At 37.9% G+C, this 24,249-nt stretch overlaps 1 protein-coding gene across 1 annotated transcript; it reads right to left on the reverse strand.

Moving 5' to 3' along the window:
- Positions 1–279: 279 nt before the first annotated feature.
- LOC308693765 (uncharacterized protein) lies at positions 280–24,130 on the reverse strand (the record flags this gene model as incomplete). The annotated part of the gene is made up of 20 exons (XM_081370862.1): positions 280–319; positions 2,006–2,125; positions 3,886–4,062; positions 4,365–4,538; positions 4,858–5,031; positions 5,117–5,290; positions 5,391–5,564; positions 5,707–5,880; positions 7,059–7,232; positions 7,732–9,519; positions 9,859–9,954; positions 10,117–10,212; positions 10,425–10,520; positions 14,731–14,826; positions 18,471–18,644; positions 18,777–18,950; positions 20,906–21,079; positions 21,306–21,479; positions 21,870–23,651; positions 24,021–24,130. The coding sequence occupies 20 exons, from the start codon at positions 24,128–24,130 to the stop codon at positions 280–282; spliced, it is 6,141 nt and encodes a 2,046-aa protein (XP_081226988.1).
- Positions 24,131–24,249: the final 119 nt, after the last annotated feature.

Raw genomic sequence — 24,249 nt, forward strand, 5'->3', positions numbered from 1 at the left:
ATATGAATATGAGAACATGTAAATGACAACTAAATTAAACAACGATATTTTAAATATTTTCTAATTTCACAAAACATTTTTAATTTCGTGAACATTTTTATCAAACACGGACCTTTATTTTTTCATTAAAAGGAATTATTTCTGCTATTGTAGGCTCATTTTGCAAATGTAAGCAACTAATTTAGACGCTTAAACTGAGTGCCGGTGTGGTGAGCCTTAAATGCTCGGCCAGATTCACCTCGAAGTTGTGCATCATCAGAAGCGGAGCTGCACAGAAAGTTACATGGCGTTGTATCTGAGAGTGGCTTCTCCCATCTCACTATAAGAGGAGCGACACAACATCATTACGACATTCATAAACCTCTTAAGGTTTTTAACCTGTTAAGCTGCAACCTCACTTTTGAAAAATCCCCAGAAATGGCATGCCCAAACTGAAACAGATACAGTTCATGAACCCTTTGTACTAAAAGCACAATTATGACCTCATTTGAAAGCTGACACCTGGCAGTTTATTGTAAATGTAGAATTAATTATTGTCATAATGAAAAAAAAAAGTTATATATAGCTTCAAAGTTTTGTAAAGTTATTAGAATGTATTTTTATGCAACATCTTAATGAAAATAAAATTGAAGTTGGCACTGTAGCAATCTAGAAATGCACTGCAGCTAAAGCCACATGTCTGACCATGTTATATTTAAAATCTGAAGATGAAGTCTATTTAGTTAAATGTTTTTCAAGATCACGTCATATGACTTTATTTTGATTAGACTCTAAAATGTTTATGTTTATTGTCATCTTTTAAGCATATATTCAGTCTATTGTCTCTATTGTTTTGTGGTGCAAACAAGCCCCATTCAGAATCTCTCCTGCACACATTCACACCTCTCCAGCCTGGTTATGGCTCTAAATATGTTTTCTTTTGTCTGCATTATAATTACTAATGACTGGCTGTTCACACTGTCTCAATCCCTCATTTCTTTTATCAAAGTTCTCACTTCACATTTGAACTGTATCAAATGCCCTTCTTAAAACAACAAACATTTTAGTAAGCATTCCTATTTTAGAACAGACAGAAAATATATTATTTTATAGTATTCTGCACAATGATAAAGTCTATATCGATTAGCATTACATTATAAATATAATCTATTATTATCAAAATTGACATGGCTTGAAGAACAGGTAAATCAAATATCATTGCAATCATGTTTATTGTCTTCAAAACGTCTATCTGCATGTTACAGCGATTTCTGTTAGCTTTGTTTGTGTCAGGGACTTCCTGGAATGTCACATGATTCTGGCACTTCTTCATGTGTTCCATATATGGACTAAGTAAGGGGTAATGTAGAGCGAGGCGGTTGTTATAGCGAATACAACCTCGACAGGCTGATCGGGACCCCGATGCGAAGCGGGTGCCCTTATAGTCCAGTCATTTTATGAAAAAAGGTTGAACAAATTGCAACTGAAGCAAACTCAACTGATTTTGTATCCTCAATATGTCCCGAGTAAGGCAAAAAAAAAAAAAAGCCTGGAGAATCCCATTAGGGGAAAGTTTTGAAAAAGACCCAAATATAGCCTATTCATTATTTTTCTTACGTGAATAGGGTAAAAAAAGTTAACCTTTAGATATCACCATGAAAATTACAGAGTTGATTACTTACATCAAGACAAACAAAAAAAGTATTACAAGTTTTTTTAAATTGTTTGTTAACATGGACAAACGGAGCATAATCTAATTACGTATGTGCTAATTTGCATAAATACCACAACAGATATAAACATTGGTTATAGCCACATGAAAATGTCTTGTTGAATCTTGTTGACACATAACAGTAAAATACTTAATGTTAAGGTCTGAATGGAACCCGTTTAGGCTACCCATGAGCATTAATACATAGAGGCAGGAAGAAGTACTTTAGAAACCAGCCTTTATTAATTATTATTGCAGAGATGGGGTTTGCAGTCCGTGGACTGTTTCTGGGGATTCACTTTTTATTTTGCCTACCTTTTGTCGAGTTTCCGCGTTCTGTCAGTGTTGGCCAGGGAAGGACCAGCGTTCCTGGTCTGACAGAACTCCCGGATCAGCACTGCCTCGAAGGCGAAGACAACACACAGCACTGCATGCCTGTGCCACAATAGTGGCAGAGAACATACAGACCATGATCGCCGCGGCAACGAGTGCAGTGAAGGCGATAAGGGCCATAATAAGTCATGGGAACTCTCGCAACCCGGAGGCATCCTGATACACGTCCGGTAAGAAAGACACTGGAGTCAAGTAATGGTAATGCAGCACGCGCCGCGCCCAAGAACCAATCGTCCAGCTTACAGCGCTCGAGGAAGGGTGGCGCCACTCGCTGCCCGGGAAAGCATGGCCGTCAGCTCTGGATCTGACTCGACTAACGCTGGCACTCCTGAGGGAGGCAACGCAGTCGAATCCTCATTTCCAGAGGAATCAAGCCCACCTTGTGATGCTGTGAGTGACATGACATCAGCTGCCGGAGCCCCGAATGAAAAACTGGGTCCTCGAGAGGAACCAGCCACACACGGAAGCCCCACGGTTTACGATGTGGAGGGGGGCATGGCCCAATAAATGACTCGTTGGTTATATGCCACACCATAACCCTCAGATCACCCTGGCAACCAGCCAAAGTATCCCCTCTCAAGGAGACAAATTGGGGTGTGGCAGAGGGGACTCTACTCACATGGAGATCATTGAGTCTCGATCTATAAACATCGCAATGGTCATGTTCCCGCAATGAAAATACGACTCATCCACGAGCGCTGCCAAGCGTGATTAAGCCCAACATGCCAAACAGCGCTTGTGACCGTTAGGCAGATGGATCACGTGCCCATATCCAGCACCAACACACTGAAGAGCCGCTCATCTCGTAGAGTAAGATAATTCAGAATGGCTTGGGGGAGTGAAGATAACTCTTGGCTCCAAGCGAAAACATGTTGCATGTTGCCAGCGTACTTTCTTATATACCCATGAGGTAAGTCGGAGTTACGCAAAGCAAATGCTGGAGACCCATGGCATTTCTTTGCCATTGGCTCGTTTTATTAATCGAAGATGAGAGGCTTTCAAAGCGAAACCCCATTCGTCGTCACAACGTAACTCGTAGTGACCACGAAAGGGAACCAGGGTTACGCAAGTAACCTATTGTTCTCTCACACTCGCTCGATTTCCAGGATATTGTATATAATTTGTGGGCCAATATGTGGGAGACTCAAGGAACGTCCAGGAGAGGTGGGATGTCTAGTAACAGGTATAATTTTGGGTAGTGTTGAAATTGACACTCGTCGATTCCATAAAGCAATACTTTAACTACGCTTGCCATTGCCAACTTCTGCCAGGAAAACATTCTCTTCTTTTGCATAAACATAATTTTTGTCTGTTGACAAAAGGCTTTGTATACGTGATTTTTAATGTAAACACCATTACACACATATCTGCTTAGCTCTTACATAGACAAATTAACAGTTTGCAATGAAGCTTGCATTTCCAATAAAAATAGCAATACTGCACCAGAAACATAAAAAAAGGTATGAAAAAGAAACGTAAAACGTAAAAAAAGTGCAATATTATTTAGCTAGCTAGTCTTTTCTTGATTCATCCTTCCCATTGTGAAGACTTTGTCTGCAGCCTTGTAGCAAGAAGAATGTGGAAATCTGATTTCCACCAAAGTAAATGATCAGAGTGGAGACAACTTATCTACTTATCAAAATTAAACTCAGTGCAAAGACTCATAATCTATCTCTTTACATTTTAAGACATGCAAGGATCATTTCAGTAGACCTACAGAAGAATAACAAAAGCTGATTTATTTAAAACTGGATATAACTGAAGAATAATGATGTGATTAATATTGTAGTGTTTGCATTTGCAGTTGTAGTTTTTGCAGTTTAAAGTTTGAGTCCTCCTTCATAGCAGACAACAGCTGCCTTGTTGAATCTCCTAGATTGTTCATGTACAGATCCAGCTCTCTCAGGTGTGAGGGGTTCAATCTTAGAGCTGATGCCAGTACAGCACAAGCTTCATCTGTGAGACCACAATATTCCAAACTGCAAAGACAAAAAAAAAAAAATATATATATTAGAAAAGAAGCCTCAGATTTGATTGTAGTTAATGAGGCACCCTATCAGAGAAGGTGCAGAACAAAAATAACACTTTTTTTTTTTTTGATGGTCCCATTTGAACATTCTGTTATAGATCATTCTGGCTATAAATAACTTTGCAACTACTGTATGTGTCAACTGATGTCTAATATCTAATGAGAGTTATTAGACATGTAGGTGCAAGGTTACTTATAGTCAACAAAATGTGTTGAAGGGACCATCAAAAATATATTTTTTTCAAATCTTACCGCAGTATCTCAAGTTTACAGTCTGTCTTTTCCATAGCGGTACAGAGCATTTTCACCCCTAAGGTTCTCGGCTTATTTTGAGACAGATCCATCTCTCTCAGGTGTGACGGGTTTGAGTTCAATGTTGAAGCCAGAGCGGCACAACCTTTCTCTGCAATGTTGCAATCTCTCAGTCTGTAAGAAAAAAAATAAATCCTAATAAGGTTTTTTTTTTTACCTGGAAATAAAGTTAAGATTATAAAAGAATTCAAAGTAACAAATAAGAACATTTGTGAAAATCGTACAAAAGGTCACATTTCCCATGAATTGTCCTCAGTTGTAATACAAATAAATGCATCTGAATATATTGAATATACATTATAGAAGCAATACTGCAGAATAATAGGAAATGAATGTGAAAGATACCAGTATCTATTCTGAAAACTCAGAATATATTCTGACTTTTTGTTAATATGATGACTCGTATTGAAATCAGTATTTTCATTTTGCTTACCGCAGAACTTCTAATTTACAGTTTGGATTTTCCAATGCAGCAAAAAGTTGCTGCACACCAGAGTCACCCAGTTTATTCCAACCAAGATCCAGCTCTCTCAGGCTTAAAGGATTTGATTTCAAAGCTTTGGCCAGAGCAGCACAGCCCTCAATAGTGATGCCACAATTCTTTAACCTGCTGAGAGAATGACACACTCATATCTCTCCCTAGCTTTGGCACACAAAACTTATTTGACAAAAGTGGTGAGTGCTGATCTTGCCTGAGTATCTGAAGATTACAGTCAGAATGTCCCAGTTCAACAGAGAGCCTCACTACACCAAGGTTTCCAAGTTTGTTACCAGACAAATCCAGATCTCTCAGATGTGAGGGGTTTGATCTTAGAGCTGAGGCCAGAGCTGAACAACCTTCATCTGTGATATCACAGTCTACCAACCTGCAGAAAAAACCAACAACAAATAACAAAATAAAACAAAACAATGTTATAGACTCTTTATTGACTTTGACATTTATTACTCTCTGTGACATAACCTTACCTCAGTATCTCCAGTTTACAGTGAGGAGTCTCTAGTCCATCAGCGAGGACCTTCATTCCTAAATCTTTCAGTTTATTCCCGGTCAGATTCAGCTCTCTCAGGTGTGAGGGGTTTGATTTCAGAACCAAAGCCAGAGCGGCACAACCTTCATGTGTAACACCACAAAGTCTCATCCTACAGAGAAAATGGCAGCAAAAATATGTTAAAGGACACACAATTCCAGAAATAAATAAATAATTTTAATTATAATATAGTATAGTAGTTGGTAATGTCAAAATGTATGTTTTTGTGAGGATAATTCAAGAAGTTATCTCACCACAGTTTCTCTAGTTTACAATGAGGATTCTGCAATTCAGCAGAAAGATTCTTCAATCCAGGGTTACTGAGTTTATTTCCGGACAGATTCAGCTCTTTCAAATGTGAGGGGTTTGATCTCAGAGCCAAAGCCAAAAAAGAGCAACCTTTATCAGAAACACCACAAAACTCCAGTCTGCATGAAAAAGAAGTTTAAGAATTTACCTCCTGGTTTCACAGACAAGGCTTAAAGGGCAAGTTTGGTATTTTACACTTAAAGCCCTGTTTACAGATCGTTTCTGATGAAATAGAACGGTTAAGACTCAAATTTGGACATATGCTGCTGTCCCGAGAATTTTAGGTTTATTTCTTCCCCCCCCTACCTACAGAATGGCTGCATAGGTGCACTCGAACATATCCTTCCTAAAACGCATTAAACTTTCGTTTACAAAGACCTGAAACTCACCGAGTGGTCAGGGGTGTTCACTGATATGCTCACACAAAAATCGCTGCAAAAGATGCTTTCCAACAGGTTTTATCGTAGTTTTTGTCCAACTCCATTGACTTGTATTGAATGTGCTGTGTGAGGTACGGTATTACTCCCCCGCTTCTTCGTCTGTATATTCAATGAAATGCCAGTGGTTTGCTTGCAATTGGCAAAGGTGCATTATCGCCACCAACTGGGCTGGAGTGTCTATTATTCAAGCTCTCAACGGAAGAATCTACGGGTGTTAGACGTTTGGAAAAATAGGTCCACAGTTTTACAACGAATGGTAAAACACCTGTTGGAAAGCATCTTTTGCAGCGATTTTTGTCTGAGCATATCAGTGAACACCCCTGACCACTCGGTGAGTTTCAGGTCTTTGTAAACCAAAGTTTAATGTGTTTTATGAAGTATTGTTCCAGTGCACCTATACACCCATTCTAGAGGTTTTGGGGAAAGCAAAAGAAACCTAAAATTCTCGGGACAGCAGCATGTGTCCAAATTTTAATCTTAACCGTTCTATTTCATCAGAAACGATCTGTAAACAGGGCTTTAAGTGTAAAATACCGAACTTACCCTTTAAGCCTAGTCCCAGACTAAAATGCATGTTTGAACAGTTTTAGCTGAAAGCAATATGCACTGTATATCTTAAAATATATCAGTGCCATTGTTTTGTCTCAAGATGCACACCAGTAATGTTTTATTTTTTCTTGGGCATGTTTATAAAAGCTACTTAAAAGTCCTAATTGAACTAAGGCCTAATCCTGGCTTAGTCTAAACCCTGTCTGTAAAACCGGGCTAACATGTACTAATTCAATATTTCATTTTATTTACTATAAACAGCTGAATAAACCAAATGTAAGAAAAGAAAAAACAGAAAAAAAACTTACCTGAGCCTCTCCAACTGACAATGAGGATTTTCCAGTCCAGCACAGAGTAGCTTCAGTCCTGAATCATTTACATTACTCCTAGTCAGGTTTAACTCTTTCAGACAGCAAGTCTTTGAGCTGAGAACAGAACCTAAGGTTGTATAGCTTTTCCTTGTGAGTGTATGCTCACAAAGTCTGCAAGAAAAAAATGTTTTGTTCTGTGTGTTTTTTTTTTTTAATAGTAATTTTAGCATGTGCATGTGCAGTGTTGGGTAAACTACCTCTGGAATTACATGAATCTTTTAGATTACACTGTGTTAATTAATATAATCGAAATACTTCTAAATATGAAGAGTTCAGATGAAAAAGCCTCTAAGTGCCATCTGAAATTTTCTTCTAGAATGATAATTTTTATCAAGCTCATATATTTAAGTTTAGTAATTTCACTTAAATGGCAATGAAAATGACCTATTAATTGTCATTTAAGTGAAATTACTGAACTTAAATATACAAGCTTGATAAAAATGATCATTCTAGAAGAAAATTTCAGATGGCACTTAGAGGCTCTTCATATATATATATATATATATATATATATATATATATATATATATATATATATATATATATATATATATATATATATATATATATATATATATATATATTAACTTAATTATTTCCTATGACTTACATCGCAGTTCTGGATGCTTCAAGCACCGACTGTAGCCTTTGAAGACTTTCATCTGGCGAGACATGTGTCCCAACATATTCATTTAAATCAAACACATCTAGTTTTTGCCCTGAGGTCAGCAATACAAAGACCATTGCTGACCACTGCGAGGCTGTCAGTGTGGTATTTATTCTTGCCCCTGATTTTAGATAATGCTGGATTTCCTCCACTAGGGAATGATCATTCAGTTCGTTCAGGCAGTGGAACAGATTGATCGATTTCTCTGGAGAAGGATTCTCTTTGATCTTCCCCTTTATGAACCTAACTAATTGCTCTTTGTTGTCAGAGCTGTCTTCTGTCCGTGTCAGTAGCTCTCCTAAGAGAGTCTGATTGGACTCCAGTGAGAAGCCCAGAAGGAAGCGAAGGAAAAGGTCCAGATGTCCACTGGTACTCTGCAGAGCTTTCTTCACAGCTCTCTGATAGAGGTCAAATATTGAACCTTGTGCAGCACAAAGCAGAACTTTGAGTAGAAGACTTGGTTGGTCTAATTCATTTGTGTTTTGATTCACAAAGGAGATGTACACATATAAAGCTGCTAGATGTTCCTGAATGCTCAGATGAACAAAGCAGTAGACTTTCTCCTGAAACAGCCCTGATTCTTCTCTGAAGATCTGAGTGCACAATCCTGAGTACACAGCAGCTTCTTGCACGTCAATGCCAAATTCTCTAAGATCTTCCTCATAGAAGATCAGATTATTTTTCTCCAGCTGCTGAAAAGCTAGTTTACCCAGTTTGAGAACCATGTCCTTGGCTTTCAATTTCTTCTCATAGTCCTTCTCATGTTTGATGTTGGTCTGAAGGATCAGGAAGTGTGTGTACATTTGAGTGAGAGTCTTGGGAATCTCTCCACTCTCTGCTCCACTTAACATCTTCTCCAGAACAGTGGCTGAGATCCAGCAGAACACTGGGATGTGGCACATGATGTAGAGGCTCCTCGATGACTTCAGGTGTGAGATGATTTCATTGGCCAGACTCTGATCAGTGATTCTCTTCCTGAAGTATTCCTCCTTCTGTGGGTCATTGAAGCCTCGTACCTCTGTCACTCGATGAACACACTCAGAGGGGATGAGATCAGATGCTGCCGGTCTGGAGGTGATCCAGATGAGAGCAGAGGGAAGCAGATTCCCCAAAATGAGGTTCGTCAGCAGCACGTCCACTGAAGCTGATTCAGTCACATCACACAACCTCACATTGTTCTGAAAATCCAGAGACAGACGGCACTCATCCAAACCATCAAAGATGAACATGATTTTACCATCATGTGGAGAGATTTCCAGTTGTTCTGTGCCAATGAAAAAATTTAGTAGACCTTTAAGACTAAATGTTTTGTCCTTCAGCAAATTGAGCTCTCTGAAAGGAAGTGGAAATATGAGGTAGACGTCCTGATTTGCTTTCCCTTCAGCCCAGTCCAGAATTAACTTCTGCACAGAGACTGTTTTTCCAATGCCAGCGACTCCTTCAGTCAACACAGTTCTAATTGGTTGGTTTTGTCCATGTAAGGGTTTGAAGATGTCATTGCAGTTGATTGGCGTGTCCTCCATTGTGGCTTTCCTGGAAGCTTTTTCAATCCATCTGATCTCATGTTTATTATTTATCTTTCCACCTCCACCTTCCGTGATGTAGAGCTCAGTGTAAATCTCATTGAGAGGTATGGGGGCACTGTTTTTTGATATCCCTTCATGCAAACACTGAAACCTGCTCCTCAGATTTAATTTGAATGCATCTCGAACTTCAAGGAGTGAGGCATTACTGAAAAAAAAATTAGAACCTGTTATTCTTTAAATATATTTAAACCATTACTCACAGAGCAGACTTTTACTTCTTTTAATATATATTAAATTACTTAATAAAGAGATTTGTAATACTTGTAAATTGATACTTTTAAAACGTAAAATGTAAACTAAAGTCAAATAAACAGATTAAAAGGGACTAGATAAAATAAATAGCAAGCTATAATTGAAAACATGTCTGTGACCATCATATTTTTTGAGAATCCTTTTTTTTTTTTTTTTGCTGCTGCTGCTGCCATGGTAGAACTGAAGACTGAGAAGATATATAAAGGAAGGCTGAATCTAACTGATCTTTTACCTGGATTCTTTTAAATCCAATGGTTTGTTCATTGAATGATCACTCCTCATGGACTCATGGCTTGGACATGGAGAAGATCTCCCCATCTGCTCTGAGCTTCAGAGAAACAGCGACATTACAACATTTAATCAGTAGAGCTTCCCATCATTCAGATTCAAGTGCGGCACAATTAAGTAGGTGCACTTGTGAGAGTGCAATAATATATAAATATTAATAAAAATATATATAAAGGACGGTGTGATCTAGCTGATCTTTTACCTGGATTCTTTTAAATCCAATGGTTTATTCATTGAATGATCACTCCTCGTGGACTCATGGCTGGGACATGGAGAAGATCTCCCCATCTGCTCTGAGCTTCAGAGAAACAGAGACGTTACAATTTAATAGCCCCAACTGTGAAACAGTCACAGGCGTGGGACAAACAATTCTAATTTTTTAGTTATTATTATTATTTTTTTAAACAATATCTCTTTAGAATCTTGTTGTTTTACATGACGTTAAATAAAACTAAAAACTGAAAAGTGATAGAGAAGGAACCTTAATTTTTATTAATATAAATATTTTACCTGGACTCTTTTAAAGCCAATGGTTCATTCATTGACAGATCACTCCTCATGGACTCATGGCTTGGACATGGAGAAGATCTCCCCATCTGCACTGAGCTTCAGAGAAACAGAGACATTACAACATTAATTCAGTGGAGCTTCCCATCATTCAGATTCAAGTGCACAATTAAGTAGGTGCAATTGTGAGAGTGCAAATGTGCAGTTGTGTGTGTTTAAGAGGTCTTTCATTCCAAACACCATTAAAATTCTCAACTCCACAAGTGACTGACAAACCAAATGAAAGTGGCATGAATTGTATTTGTTTTTATTTTTTCTTAACATTGTCTGTTTAGCTATTTTATGTGCTGGTGAGCCAAAGACTTCCACCTTGGTGGACAATAAAGACATACAATACAATACAATACAATACAATACAATACAAAGAGTCAATATTAATAAAATAAATGTGCAATTGAGAGATATAAAGTAATGATAATTTAAAAACTAAAAAGTGCAGAAAGGACGATTTATTTTATTACATAAAACTAAAGACCAACAAATTCTTTAAAACTAACTAAAAGGTTTGATCCTGATCCTGATCCTGGGCTCAAGGAAAGTCTTTCTAAGCTTGAGTTGATCCATTGATTGATTATTCCTAATGACCAGGTCTTGTTAATAAATATTATATGGTTCACTCAAAAAAGAAAAAAAAATGTCATCAATTACCCTTATATCGCTACAAACCCGTAAGACTTTTGCTCATCTTCAAAAAACAAATGAAGATATTTCTAATAAAATCTGAGATTTCAGTCCCTCCATTGTCAGCTACGCAACTACCAATGCTTCAAAAAGATCATAAAGAGATTGTAAAACTAATCCATATGAATCGAGCTGTTTAGTCCAATTTTTTTGAAGAGACATGATCACTTTATATGATGAACAGATTGAATTTAGACTTTTATTCACATATAAACATTAATCAGCAAACATAAACAGAAGCTCAACCAAACCTGCTTGATGCATGAGAACAAACCTCTTGCTGAAGCTCAAACGTGCTGCGTAACACGAAAATTAACCTTATTGGTTCTTGCTGAAGCTCAAACGTGCTGCGTAACACAAGAATGAACCTCATTGGTTCTTGCTGAAGCTCAAACGTGCTGCGTAACACAAGAATGAACCTCATTGGTTCTTGCTGAAGCTCAAAACTGCAGCGTAACACAAGAATGAAACTCATTGGTTCTTGCTGAAGCTCAAACGTGCTGCGTAGCACACGAGAATGACCCTCATTGGTTCTTGCAGAAGCTCAAACATGCTGCGTAACATGAAAATGAACCTTATTGGTTCTTGCAGAAGCTCAAACATGCTGCCTAACACAAGAATGAACCTCATTGGTTCTTGCTGAAGCTCAAACGTGCTGCGTAACACAAGAATAAACATTATTGGTTCTTGCAGAAGCTCAAACGTGCTGCGTAACACAAGAATGAACCTCATTGGTTCTTGCTGAAGCTCAAACGTGCTGCGTAACACAAAAATGAACCTCATTGGTTCTTGCTGAAGCTCAAACGTGCTGCGTAACACGAGAATGAACCTCATTGGTTCTTGCTGAAGCTCAAACATGCTGCGTAACACAAGAATGAACCTCATTGGTTCTTGCTGAAGCTCAAACGTGCTGCATAACACGAGAATGAACCTCATTGGTTCTTGCTGAAGCTCAAACATGCTGCGTAACACAAGAATGAACCTCATTGGTTCTTGCTGAAGCTCAAACGTGCTGCGTAACACAAGAATGAACCTCATTGGTTCTTGCTGAAGCTCAAACGTGCTGCGTAACACGAGAATGAACCTCATTGGTTCTTGCTGAAGCTCAAACGTGCTGCGTAACACGAGAATGAACCTCATTGGTTCTTGCTGAAGCTCAAACGTGCTGCGTAACACGAGAATGAACCTCATTGGTTCTTGCTGAAGCTCAAACGTGCTGCGTAACACGAGAATGAACCTCATTGGTTCTTGCAGAAGCTCAAACGTGCTGCGTAACACGAGAATGAACCTCATTGGTTCTTGCAGAAGCTCAAACGTGCTGCGTAACACGAGAATGAACCTCATTGGTTCTTGCTGAAGCTCAAACGTGCTGCGTAACACGAGAATGAACCTCATTGGTTCTTGCTGAAGCTCAAACGTGCTGCGTAACACGAGAATGAACCTCATTGGTTCTTGCAGAAGCTCAAACGTGCTGCGTAACACGAGAATGAACCTCATTGGTTCTTGCTGAAGCTCAAACGTGCTGCGTAACACGAGAATGAACCTCATTGGTTCTTGCTGAAGCTCAAACGTGCTGCGTAACACGAGAATGAACCTCATTGGTTCTTGCTGAAGCTCAAACGTGCTGCGTAACACGAGAATGAACCTCATTGGTTCTTGCAGAAGCTCAAACGTGCTGCGTAACACGAGAATGAACCTCATTGGTTCTTGCAGAAGCTCAAACGTGCTGCGTAACACGAGAATGAACCTCATTGGTTCTTGCTGAAGCTCAAACGTGCTGCGTAACACGAGAATGAACCTCATTGGTTCTTGCTGAAGCTCAAACGTGCTGCGTAACACGAGAATGAACCTCATTGGTTCTTGCTGAAGCTCAAACGTGCTGTTTAACACGAGAATGAACCTCATTGGTTCTTGCTGAAGCTTAAACGTGCTGTGTAACACGAGAATGAACCTCATTGGTTCTTGCTGAAGCTCAAACGTGCTGTGTAACACGAGAATGAACCTCATTGGTTCTTGCTGAAGCTCAAACGTGCTGCGTAACACGAGAATGAACCTCATTGGTTCTTGCTGAAGCTCAAACGTGCTGCGTAACACGAGAATGAACCTCATTGGTTCTTGCTGAAGCTCAAACGTGCTGCGTAACACGAGAATGAACCTCATTGGTTCTTGCTGAAGCTCAAACGTGCTGTGTAACACGAGAATTAACCTCATTGGTTCTTGCAGAAGCTCAAACGTGCTGCGTAACACGAGAATGAACCTCATTGGTTCTTGCTGAAGCTCAAACGTGCTGCGTAACACGAGAATGAACCTCATTGGTTCTTGCTGAAGCTCAAACGTGCTGCGTAACACAAGAATGAACCTCATTGGTTCTTGCTGAAGCTCAAACGTGCAGCGTAACATGAGAATGAACCTCATTGGTTCATGCTGAAGCTCAAACGTGCTGCGTAACACAAGAATAAACCTCATTGGTTCTTGCTGAAGCTCAAACGTGCTGCGTAACACGAGAATGAACCTCATTGGTTCACTGGTTAAAATAAATCACTCCTCATGGATTCATGGCTGTGACGTGGAGAAGATCTCCCCATCTGCACTGAGTTTCAGAGAAACAGAGACGTTACAATTTAATAGTCCCAACTATGAAACAAGCGCAAGACATGAATTCCAAATTATAAGATACCTTTTTTTTTTAAAAACAAGATCTCTTTTTAGAATCTTGTTGTTTTACATGACGTTACATAAAACTAAAAGCTGAAAAGTGGTAGAGAATGAAGCTTAATTTTTATTAAAGGAGAACTCCGGTCAATTTTAACATTGAGCTCATTTTTTTGTACATTTGGAGTGCTGTCAATACAGAGAACAACGACAAAAATCGGTGTTGCCTACACCGAGTTATTCTATTTTTAAAATTTGCACCCTATTGACTTCAATGGGGCAAGTAGTAAGCCTGCTTTTTAGCCTCTTAACATCCTTTAAGTGTCATTACAAGTGCACAGAAAATGTGAGTGATTCCTTCCGAGTGAACACGGGTGAATCTGACTGCAGTAGATGTTAGAGATATTAATAAAAATGAAGTTAATTCAGCCAGCGCTCATACCTCTGTTTACATCCTGTTTTCGGTGGAAGGCCATAGTAATCGATTGTCGAGTTCACGCGCATAGGTTTAGTGCCTATGATCACGCGCGTGAACTCGACAATCGATTACTATGGCCTTCCACCGAAAACAGGATGTAAACAGAGGTATGAGCGCTGGCTGAATTAACTTCATTTTTATTAATATCTCTAACATCTACTGCAGTCAGATTCACCCGTGTTCACTCGGAAGGAATCACTCACATTTTCTGTGCACTTGTAATGACACTTAAAGGATGTTAAGAGGCTAAAAGCAGGCTTACTACTTGCCCCATTGAAGTCAATAGGGTGCAAATTTTAAAAATAGAATAACTCGGTGTAGGCAACACCGATTTTTGTCGTTGTTCTCTGTACTGACAGCACTCCAAATGTACAAAAAAATGAGCTCAATGTTAAAACTGACCGGAGTTCTCCTTTAACAGTAATATAAATATTGTACCTGGATTCTTTTAAATCCAATGGTTTGTTCATTGAATGATCACTTCTCATGGACTCATGGCTAGGACATGGAGAAGATCTCCCCATCTGCTCTGAGCTTCAGAGAAACAGAGACATTACAACATTAATACAGTAAAGCTTCCTGTCATTCAGATTTAAGTGCAGCACAATTAAGTAGGTGCAATTTAGAAAGAGTCAATACTACTAAAATAAATATGCAATTGTAAGATATAAAATAACATATAATTTAAAAACTAAAAAGTGAAGGAAGGAAGCTTTAATTTTATTGCATATATCTAAATCATGATCATTTACCTGGGTTCAAGCAAAGTCTTTTTAGCCTCGAGTTGATCCATTAGGCTAAATGATTACTTCTAATGACCAGGTCTAGTTAAATCTGATCTCCCCTGCTGGATTATGCTTCAGTGAAATAGAAATGGTGGTAACATAATATTAAGTTACCGGAATTAAGACTTTTTTTAATCTTACAAAGTAAGAAACAAATTTCACTTGAATAAAAACACATACTAGTTGGCCTCAGTATTAGTGGAGCATTCAGTCACAACATTTTCAGAACTCATTCCAGCTATAATGACTCTGAAAATAAAGCAAACAATAGTCATAGTAACAAGAGGCTATAAAAATGCAATGAAAAATACTGGACAGTAGTCACGTTTTGTAAACATTCCTATTGTTTTTTGCTTTAACCAATCTAGTTATCTCTCAAAACAACAGTTGTTTTTGTCACAGTAAAAGACAAACATGTAACCAAACTACTTGTGTATACGTCATAGTATTTTACCTAATTCTTTCAGACAGGTCACCTGACAATGAGACTGCTTTCAAATTCCAAATTCACATCTGAAAGTAAAATAAAAAACAGCCAAAAATGACTTAATAAATGTCTAATTTCAGTAGGCCTATATATAGGCTAAACAATCTTCAATTCATGTATACTTATATTAGTCTGGCAGAAATATTTTTGCTTTTGTAGTTTTTTGAGGAAATAACAAATACAAAGTATATTCAAAAGATTTCAACAGATAAAAAGATGAACATTGTTTCATATCAAGCTAATAATAATGATAAAAAAAAACATCTTGTAAGAAGAATTAAACAACATTATACAATTCATAAGTTTGTTTATACTCACTTTGGCATTGTTTTAAAGAGCGTTACCTTTAGGAACAGCAGAACTTCAATCGTTATTGTATCTTATTGAATCTTTCAATCTTTATATTCTCCAGCCCAGATGGCAACTTGACCAAATCCGTCAAGATGTTTTCAGGCAATTTCTAACTTTCATTTCTGTTCACTTCACAGAAATGTCTGACGGCTTTCAGAGCCCCGCCCACCCTCATCCCCGAGAGCTATGCAGGTAAACAACAACTGGGAGAACTGCGAACAGGACAGACCAGTTTCAGGTAGAAACATTGAAAACCTGGGGGCATATTCACAAAAAAATCTTAAGGATAAAAGTATCCTAACTTGTCGACTTAGTAGAACTAGTGGTAAGATAAAATGTTTTGTGAATACAATACGGCCCCTGGAGTGGTTTCACTTGTCACGGATCGCTTTGAGCGCAAGTGGGAAATTAGGCTATTTGGAACTCATTCGGTTAATTCCAGGCCAGCTTTTGTTTGCTTAGCAACTACACAAAACCATTTTTTTCTGTGATTTAAAAATAAAGAAGACAAAAAAAATAAATAAATAAAAAAACCGAATTGGCTAAAAATAATTTTGAAACAAATTATTGCAACTCGCCCTGTACATCAATCGTGCTGTAGGCTAATACTTAATGACATGCTGCCAAATTAGTCATTCAGTATTGTAGCAAGTCTAAAGGCTGTTTATGTTCAATATCTAGATGCATGTACCGGTATTTTCTTTCATGTGTTATGTGTTCTGGTTGTGTGGAGCTTTAAGGTGTGGGCTGTTCTTCTGAAGAACGAGCCTGCGCAGTTACGCGGGGCGGGGTTGAAAAGAAGGGTTTTTTTCTCCAGAAGTTTTCGGACTGTGTGAGGCGAGAGCATCGGCCACACAGGTGCTCACGTTCATAAAATAGCATTAAAACTGTTAAGTGAGTCTATCATTTTCTCCAAGCGCTACAGTATGTTTTAAGCCTATTGGTGATAGGCCTACTATCTACACAATATGTATAATAGGACTAATTTATATGCGGTTTTCAGTTTGAGCTTTCCTTTCACTATTTAATCACATTCTACCTTTTCTAGACCTCCTTCATGAGCACGAATTGTTTTTTTTATTTTTTATTCTGATTGCTTTATCAGATACTTCTCATTCAAATATTAGCTCAGTGGGCGTAGCCAACACTATTACAAACCATATCAAACCATAAACCACAAACCATAGCTACACAAAACAAACCTTAAACACAAAACAAAGTCCTTAAAAGAGAAGTTAATATTAATTTAAAATGATGCTAAATCTTAACTTTAATTCACATAATTTGAATTGCCAAAAAAACAGCTGGATTTTTTTCCTTCAACATGTATTGTTTATACACAAATATTTAAACAATAATAATAATAAAAAGACAACTTTTTTAAGATAAAAATTACAACAATTGGGATTAACCGCACATTGCAGCTTTATACCAAGCTGCAACATTTACAATATAATTACAATATAAAAGCACAAACAAATATTCATTATAAACAACTAAATATATGTCAAAAAAGAGGCATAAATAACTAAATGCTAAATGTTAAAGATAATTTGGTCACCATGATTTTGCCAAGTAAGACGTGTTCCTGGATCAACATATTTTGTTGGTCCTGGAATAACATTCCTTTACGTAAACATAGTCCTAACCCTATCCCTACCCCTAAACCTAAACCTACCCATAACTTATCCTTAAAATCAGAGTGAAATGACAGTTCACGAGTTCACACTAACATACAATTAGAGGGAGTAAAGTTTAATGTGTATTTTGCGTGACAGTCCGGGGCTCTGAGCTCGGCCTGAACCCAGAATATATATATATATATATATACACACACACCTCTTATCGTTGATTGCTGAGTGCTCTCCACTCGTGTTACTGTAATTATCTGAACGTGCTCCTCCCAAACTATGTTAATAAAAAACATCATGTGAATAACATTGATGTAGAATCACCTAACACTGTTTAAACGGTAAAATTGTCCATCAAATCTGATTGGTTGATTTGAATGTTGACAAAGATGTTGACAGGTACATGTTGCACTTGGTGAAATCACGTTCCCCAGGTAATTTAATAGAGGCTGCCTCCCACATGGAAATTTCATAGAGAACATTCATGTTTACATTTTCATAATGAACATGTGGCCAATCTGCTGGAGAGAATCTGAAACATTCAGAAAATAGTTCCATCACCATCACAATGTGTTGGACAGAGTTTAAATCAAAAGAACCATCAAAACCAAGCTGATTTCAACTCAAAACTAACAGATCATGTACACTGGCATGTAAATTGTGAAAATGAATGAGGAATTAAAACACTGTGTATCAGTCACTGGTACAGCAGCAACAAATCCATTAAGCTCCCCATCCGTCAGTTCTTAGCTGGACTCTTCAAATGCAGCTTAAAAAAGGAAACAATACATTTAATTTATTTCAGATCAAAAAGTATATTTCTTCTGTATGTTGAATATATTATTTTCCTATTGTTAAAAGCAACATGTATCCCACATGTCCCTTAGTTAATTAATTGAGTTTAAAAAAAAATCTCAAACTTACTGTAATTTCTCCAGTTTATAGTGTGGATTTAACTTTATAGCAGTGAGCAGGTCAGTGCCCGTGTCTGAGAGTTTATTTTTAGTCACATCCAGCTCTTTCATCTGTGAGGAATCTGATCTTAGAGCTGAAGCCACAGCAGCACAACCTTCATCTGTGAAATCACAATCCCTCAGCCTTCAGAAAGAAAAAATACACAGTATTTACACTCATTTCAAAACACACAGTTACAGTACTACAGATTATGCACTCGACTTTATTATATACTTTTTCCATAGTAGGATTACAAATCCTAAATAATGATCTCACCACAATATCTCCAGTTTACATAGAGGATTCCTGAGTTCATCAGAGAGAAATTGTACTCCTGCATCTCCCAATTCATTCTCAGACAGATCCAACTCTCTCAGGTGTGAGGGGTTTGATCTCAGAGCTGAAGTCAGAGCTGCACAACCTTCATCTGACAAGTCACAAAATCTCAACCTGCAGAGAGAACAATGGGACATTCTTTAAATTATTTACATTTGATTAGTTAATTAAGAAACTAGTACATGTACAATGTTACAACACCACTAATATCTTAGGAGAGAGGGGGAAGCACCAGTAGGATATATTTAGAATGATGTGATGTGTTCTATTTACATTTTTAAAAAGTTGTATATATATATACGAACATAGATCATTTTAATGTGCTAATTTTCCTGGTAAACCATCACAATGAATTAAATTCCTCTGTTAGCAGACAGTGGTGACTCTTAAGGGGGTCGCACACCGGACGCACAGCTCAGCGCCACAACGCACAGCGCCACGTCTTTTAAATTCGAACACATTATTCTCTATGAGAGTACACACACCGGCGGCGCCCAGCAACGGCTCAGGACCGTGTTCAAAATCCTGCCGCGCCACAGAGCGCCATTTACATATATTAACCCTCAGACGGTCCTCGGTCATTTCTGACCGAAACATTTTCTGTTTTGAATTTCTAAAAATCACAGCTTCATCGGAATGTTATGAAATGTTTTTTGTGAATACAAAAAAAATTTTTTCGGAATGTTTTTTGTGAATACAAAAAAAAAATTGAGGTCATGATCCGAGCATGCTAAGTGGTCGTAAAAAAAATAGTGACGATTTTGGTCTTTCGGTCAAAAAAGACCGACCCATAGGAAATGAATGGGAAATTGACAAAAAAACCCCCTAAATTCTCCGAATTTTTGTGTGTACAATCTACAAATCGGCCTCAATCCTAAAAAAAGGACACCGCTGTAAAGGGGTGACACTCTACAACATCAAGAGTACAAAAAAGACACACACACACACACACACACACACACACATACACACACACACACACTTTTATACACATAAACACCAATAAATTTTGATTACAAAAAATCTGTTTTGAATTTTTAAAAATCACAGCTTCATCGGAATGTTACGAAACTTGGTGACTTTTATGGCATTAGGTATGTGCACACACAAATAAAATTAGGTCATGATTCAGGCATGCTAAGTGGTCGTAAAAAAAATAGTCACACTTGTGGTCTTCGGTCAAAAATGACCCCCATATATAGGAAATGAATGGGAAATTGACAAAAAAAAAATATTATTTTTTTTTTATATTATTTTACATAAAGTGTTATAATTGAATGAATTGCACTTTTTGTTACAAATTCTGTAAAAAAAAAAGAAAAGTAAATGTGTCCATAAACAGCTGGGGAATTCACATGCCTCTCCATAGAGAACTGTAGATGCCATCTAGTGGTTACACCATGGTTCTACGCTTTCTCTCCATACTCTCACCAGATGGTGCTAATCTGCTTCAAACATTTTTTTTTGAAGGCCTAGACTCTATATTAAACTAAAATACTGCATAAATAAAAAATAAAAAAAATACATATATTTATATCATTTTTTTTTTATTAATTTTTAATGGCAAAAATAGACCATAAATATTGCATAAATATTAATAAATTCAATAAAATGATCTCAAAATACAAAATTAAAAAGAATAAATATTATAGAACAAAAATAAATTGCATTGGTTTTACTGGGATGGAGGAAGTTTAATTTTTAGGCCTCCGGTCACATCTGACCAGGAAGGCCCAGGATGTGACTCCGAAACGAAGACCGTCTGAGGGTTAAATTTACATTTACGTGTCTCAAATCGTAGTTAATGTATATACAGACTTCACCCTGTGCCGCAATATACATTTAGTTTTATATTTATTTACAGAAATCAGAAAATTGCTGATGTTATCGGATTTTCAGGTGAGAGTTGTCCTAGACGTGGCGCGGCGCGGCGCTGAGCTGCGCGTCCGGTGTGCGACCCCCCTTTAGAACATCTACATATGACTAGCTTGTTAACTGGACTAATTCAATTTAACACATCAGACCATTTAATTTACTTTTTTATTATCTGTGGGTCTTGAAGAACTTACTTCAGTGTCTCCAGTTTACACTGAGGATTTTTTAGTGCATCAGAGAATAGCTTCATGCCTTGATCTCCTAGGTCATTTTCAGACAGATCCAGATCTCTCAGATGTGAAGGGTTTGAATTCAGGGCAAAAGCCAGAGCGGCACAACCTTCATCTGTGATACCACACCTCCACAACCTGCGGACAAATAACAAACAGTTCTGTTTGCTTGGTTCCAGGAATACAGAGCATGATACACTATACAAAATAAAATACTAATAAAACTTCATGGATGATTATAAAACTTCAGACACACATTTTAAACTGTGTAGTGTGCATTCGTAGTTCAGTAATGGAGGACATCTGAAGTCAATGTTGAAATATTGTTCATAATAGAGTTAAAATAAGTCTAAAAAAGTCCTACCACAGTGTTTCCAATTTGCAGTGAGGACTTCTCAGTCCAGCAGAAAGTAACTTCACCCCTGAACTCTTCAGATGATTGAAGTTTAAGTTCAGTTCTCTCAAACATGATGATTCTGAGCCGAGAGCCGAAGCCAGATCAGCACAGCAATTCTCTGAGAGACTACAACAGCCAAGCCTGGAAATAAAATAAGATCGCCTTTATGTATTCATGTTTTATGTGTTAATCAGTTTATACAAGCTTTTATACGCATCTTTTAAATAAAATATCAGCACTTTAATGACACTGGGAAATAATTTAATGCTTTTAATAATAAATTATAGTCAGCAGTACAAACATGCAAGAACAAAGGATATGTGTGTAGGATCTGAATATTTATATTTAAAATATACATTTAAAATATAATTTAAAAATTAAAAATGGTTTTAGATAAGTATAGTCATGTCATACTGCAGGACACACAGATCCATGCGATTCAGAGCCTATACACACACTTCACAATTCTTAGCATAAAATTCAGACTATCTTTATTATTGTGATGGTAATGTGAAAGAGCCGTTCACTTACTGAGCTGATCTGGATGCTTCAACCACAGGCAGAAGATTATGGAGAACTTGATCCTGTGTGATGTTTTTTTGGTTGAACTCATCCCTAATGTATTCCTTTAATTCAAACACTTCCAGCTGCTCTGAAGTAAGCAACACAAAAACCAGTGCTGACCACTGTGCTTGAGACAGATTGGCATCTCTTATCATCCCAGTGTTGAGATAGTCTTGGATTTCATTTTCCAGAGTATGATCACCTAGTTCATTCAGACAGTGAAACAGATTGATGGATTTCTCTGGAGAAAGATTCTCTCTAATCTTCTTCTTGACGTACTGGATAATTTCCTCTGTGTTGTGAGACATTCCTCCTGTTTTTGTCAGTAGGCACTTAAAAAGAGTTTGATTGGACTCTAACGAGAGACCCAGAAGGAAACGAAGGAAGAGGTCAAGATGGCCATTCTTACTTTGCAAAGCCTCTTCCACAGCCCTCTCATATACTGTGCAGCATGCTGGAGACTGAACATTGTGTTTTAAGGCCTGGTATTCACTAAGAACATCTACATTTTTCAAACTGAATGAAAACAACACATAGAAAGCTGCTAGATGTTCTTGTATGCTGAGATGAACAAAGCAGTAGACTTTCCTCTGACACAGACCAAACTCCTCTCTGAAGATCTGAGTGCACAATCCTGAGAACACTGATGCTTCTGTCACGTCAATGCCACACTCTCTCAGATCTTCTTCATAGAAGATCACATTGTGTTTCATAAGCTGTTGAAAAGCCAGTTTCCCCAGTTTTAGGATCATGTCTTCATCTGTCAATTTCTTCTCATAGTCCTTCTCATGTTTGATGTTGGTTTGAAGGATCAGGAAGTGTGTGTACATTTGAGTGAGAGTCTTGGGAATCTCTCCACTCTCTGCTCCACTTAACATCTTCTCCAGAACAGTGGCTGAGATCCAGCAGAACACTGGGATGTGGCACATGATGTAGAGGCTCCTCGATGACTTCAGGTGTGAGATGATTTCATTGGCCAGACTCTGATCAGTGATTCTCTTCCTGAAGTATTCCTCCTTCTGTGGGTCATTGAAGCCTCGTACCTCTGTCACTCGATGAACACACTCAGAGGGGATGAGATCAGATGCTGCTGGTCTGGAGGTGATCCAGATGAGAGCAGAGGGAAGCAGATTCCCCAAAATGAGGTTCGTCAGCAGCACGTCCACTGAAGCTGATTCAGTCACATCACACAACCTCACGTTGTTCTGAAAATCCAGAGACAGACGGCACTCATCCAAACCATCAAAGATGAACATGATTTTACCTTCATTTGGAGAGATTTCCAGTTGTTCTGTGCCCAGAAGATCTTTAAGACTGAATGTTTGGTCCTTCAGCAAATTGAGCTCTCTGAAAGGAAGTGGAAATATGAGGTAGACATCCTGATTCGCTTTCCCTTCAGCCCAGTCCAGAATGAACTTCTGCACAGAGACTGTTTTTCCAATGCCAGCGACTCCTTCAGTCAGCACCGCTCTAATGGGTTGGTTTTGTCCATGTAAGGGTTTGAAGATGTCATTGCAGTTGATTGGGGTTTCCTCCATTGTGGCTTTCCTGGAAGCTTTTTCAATCCATCGGATCTCATGTTCATTATTGATCTCTCCACCTCCACCTTCCGTGATGTAGAGCTCAGTGTAAATCTCATTGAGGATTGTTGGAGTTCCTTGCTTATCTATTCCCTCATAGACATACTGAAACTTTGTCCTCAAGTCTGATTTGAGTTTGTTGTGGACTTCAGCATGTTGACAGTCAAAGCTACAACACACATTAGAAAATACACAAATTAGCAAGCACAGATTTTTACACGCCCAAATATAACTTACTTTATAAGAGTAAATGTTGTAAAAGTTATCAGTTTTGTTTTTTTATTATTAGTATTATTATTATTTTTATTTTTTTTACAGTGGCTTCAATATACTTATATGTGTAAATACCTGCACTCTGTACTGATCTCATGTGGTGTTGGGTTTGTCCTATCCAAACTCTGACACCGTTTTCTCGAATGTGACTGGAGAACTTTACAGACTTCAGCATGTCGACAGTCATTACTATGAGTAATTATAACACAGGGGTTTACATTTTATAAATGCCTCAAATGTTTTACATCTTCATTTTTAAACATACCCGTGTGCAGAGGTGTCTCTATCCCTAAAGAACACTGGAAGCTCTATTGACTGGTCACTCTTCATGGACAGACAGCTGGGAGCTGGTGAGTCTGGTTTCTCAACCTGCATTGAACTTTAACAAAATAAATGAATGAGCATTTTGTTCAGAACTGATTTTATCATGAAATGTTGCTTTATTCAGATAAATAAGCAATGTTCAAAAGTGCTTCCATCTCAAAACTGACCTC

The sequence above is a fragment of the Scardinius erythrophthalmus genome (genome assembly GCF_964197995.2).
Source record: "Scardinius erythrophthalmus genome assembly, chromosome: 7".
Classification (NCBI taxonomy): Eukaryota; Metazoa; Chordata; class Actinopteri; order Cypriniformes; family Leuciscidae; genus Scardinius; species Scardinius erythrophthalmus.